General features: G+C 65.5%; 1 protein-coding gene across 1 annotated transcript in view; it reads right to left on the bottom strand.

Moving 5' to 3' along the window:
- The window catches only part of UBAC1 (UBA domain containing 1), a 59471-nt gene that overhangs the window by 6973 nt on the left and 50562 nt on the right, over positions 1–1936 (bottom strand). The window contains exons 6-8 of the mRNA XM_015572322.1: positions 1273–1528; positions 873–981; positions 126–345 (exon numbers count right to left, since the gene is read on the bottom strand). Of these exons, the coding sequence (XP_015427808.1) occupies positions 126–345; positions 873–981; positions 1273–1528 (585 nt within the window). The remainder of the gene's footprint in view (positions 1–125; positions 346–872; positions 982–1272; positions 1529–1936) is intronic.

The raw sequence follows: 1936 nt of genomic DNA, 5'->3' as shown, positions 1-1936 counted from the left end.
AGGAAACGGCCTCCGGGGCCCAGTGAGGACTGAGGGCGGCCCCAGGGCTGGCAGCTCGGCTCAGCGCGTGGCCCAGGCAAAGCCCCACAAGGGGACAGCAGCGGGTCTCCCCGCAGGACACGTACCCGAGCGTCAGCCCGAAATGCCCTTTTCCTTCGGATCTTCTTGAAAATTTCCGTGAGCTCGTCTCTGGCCTCCTCCTCGTCCTCGCTGGAGCCGGCAGCAGCCTCGGCCGAAGCCTCAGCCCCCATGGTACCCGGCGAGGTGTGGCCTGGAAGCGGCGTGTCTATGGCGGGGTCGTCCGCGTGCTCAATCAGCCACTCCATGGCTTGGGGAACCGACATGCTGAAAGGTAAGAAGCCTTTCCGACACGTCCAGGGGTCCCGAGGCCCTTTCCCTCCCGCCAGGAAAAGCCCTGCAACAGGGGAGGCCTCGAGCAGGCGCTGCCGACCCCCTGCGGTGAGGACCTCCACTCAGGCCAGTGGGGGCGCGGCCACAGAACCCACTTTGTGAGCAACAGGAGCCCGAGGGCTCAGGACCAGGGAAGAGGAACGTGGCCACGGCCGTCCTCTGGCTGACGGACCGTCCAGCTCTGACATCCACGAGGACACGTAACCAGAGAGGGGACTGAGGACTGTTAGCGACCACACGGCCTCCCCCTGGGGCGCCCCCGACCCCACGCACGAAGCAAGGCTGTCTCCCCAGACCGAGCGAGTTCTGACCCGCACACGTGGTGCCAGGCCAGTGACTGCGGGGCAGGCGTTAATGCACCACTTTGAATTAACTCACACACGGGACCCGACTCAGGGCGTGCGGGACAGGGAGTCACCGCAGGGCAGACCCTCGACCAGCCCCGGGCGGGCCCCACGTACTGGTTCAGCCGAAGCGCCTTCACGGCCCTGCTCTCGGGGAAGCCCATCTCCGTGAGCTGCCGCAGGGCCGTCTCGTCCACCCGCTCCTCCTCGTCCTCATCCAGCATCGCTGTGGGCGACATGTGGCCGGTGAGGGGCCCTAGCAGGGCCGCCCACGAGGGGTGCTTCCCAGGCACCCCCTGGAGCTCTAGGGCCTCGTCTGAGCCCCAGGGGTTGGTGGTGACTCTGCTGGGCCTTGGGTCACCTGAGGCGCCCCGTCAGCTCTCTCGTGGGAGCAGGAAGGTGGGTGAGAGTTCCCCGCCCACGTCTACTGAGCACAGACAGCAGCCCGGCAGCTTCAGCTTCAGGCTGTGGGGAGCAGACGCCCGGACGTGGGGACACGCCACCCGCTCGCACGCACCGTTGGCCTTTGTAAATAGCTCCACGGCACCGGGGCTCAGCGCCAGCAGCTTCTGCGCCACCTCGATGAGGGACAGCAGGATCTTCCGCAGCTCTGTCTGGAACTGCAGGGAAGGGTGGGAAGAGGGTGAGCAGGGAGAGGGTGTCTCAGTGCTGAGCGGAGGGGGAGGGGCTGTGACATGGGAGCAGCAGTCCTGTCGCTGGGACCTGTACCTTGGACGGGACGGGGAACCGGCCGTCCCTTCCCACAACCAGCCTCAGCCACCGTGTGAGACCCCACGTGGGAACACGCCCAGGAGAGACAGTGCCAGGGCTGTGGCAGTGCCGAGACGGGATCGACTGGACGCCCACCCTGCAGGGCACAAGCGCCAGAGGGCCGGGCACGCCCAGAGGAAGGCGCTGCTCCCTCACTTCGACTTCCAAGGTGAGGTCCCCGAGACCCCGTCAGACCTCGTCTCGGCTCCTGCCGAACTCGGGACAAAACTCGGGCACTGAAGCACCCGTCCTTCCAGCCCGCCTTCGTGTCTTTGAAAACTTTTACTTAAAAAAACTTCCAGTTTACAGAAAAGTTGCAAAAAGTACCCCGAGTTCCAGTGTCCCTGTCACCCAGCCTCCCCAGTTCTTCAAGAACTTCCACAGTGGTGACGAGGACCCGCCCCCCCTCC

The sequence above is a fragment of the Myotis davidii genome, unplaced genomic scaffold (genome assembly GCF_000327345.1).
Source record: "Myotis davidii unplaced genomic scaffold, ASM32734v1 scaffold609, whole genome shotgun sequence".
NCBI classification, from domain to species: domain Eukaryota; kingdom Metazoa; phylum Chordata; class Mammalia; order Chiroptera; family Vespertilionidae; genus Myotis; species Myotis davidii.
The sequence above is the reverse complement of the archived record's forward strand: the minus strand, read 5'-3'. Positions and strand labels throughout refer to the sequence as shown.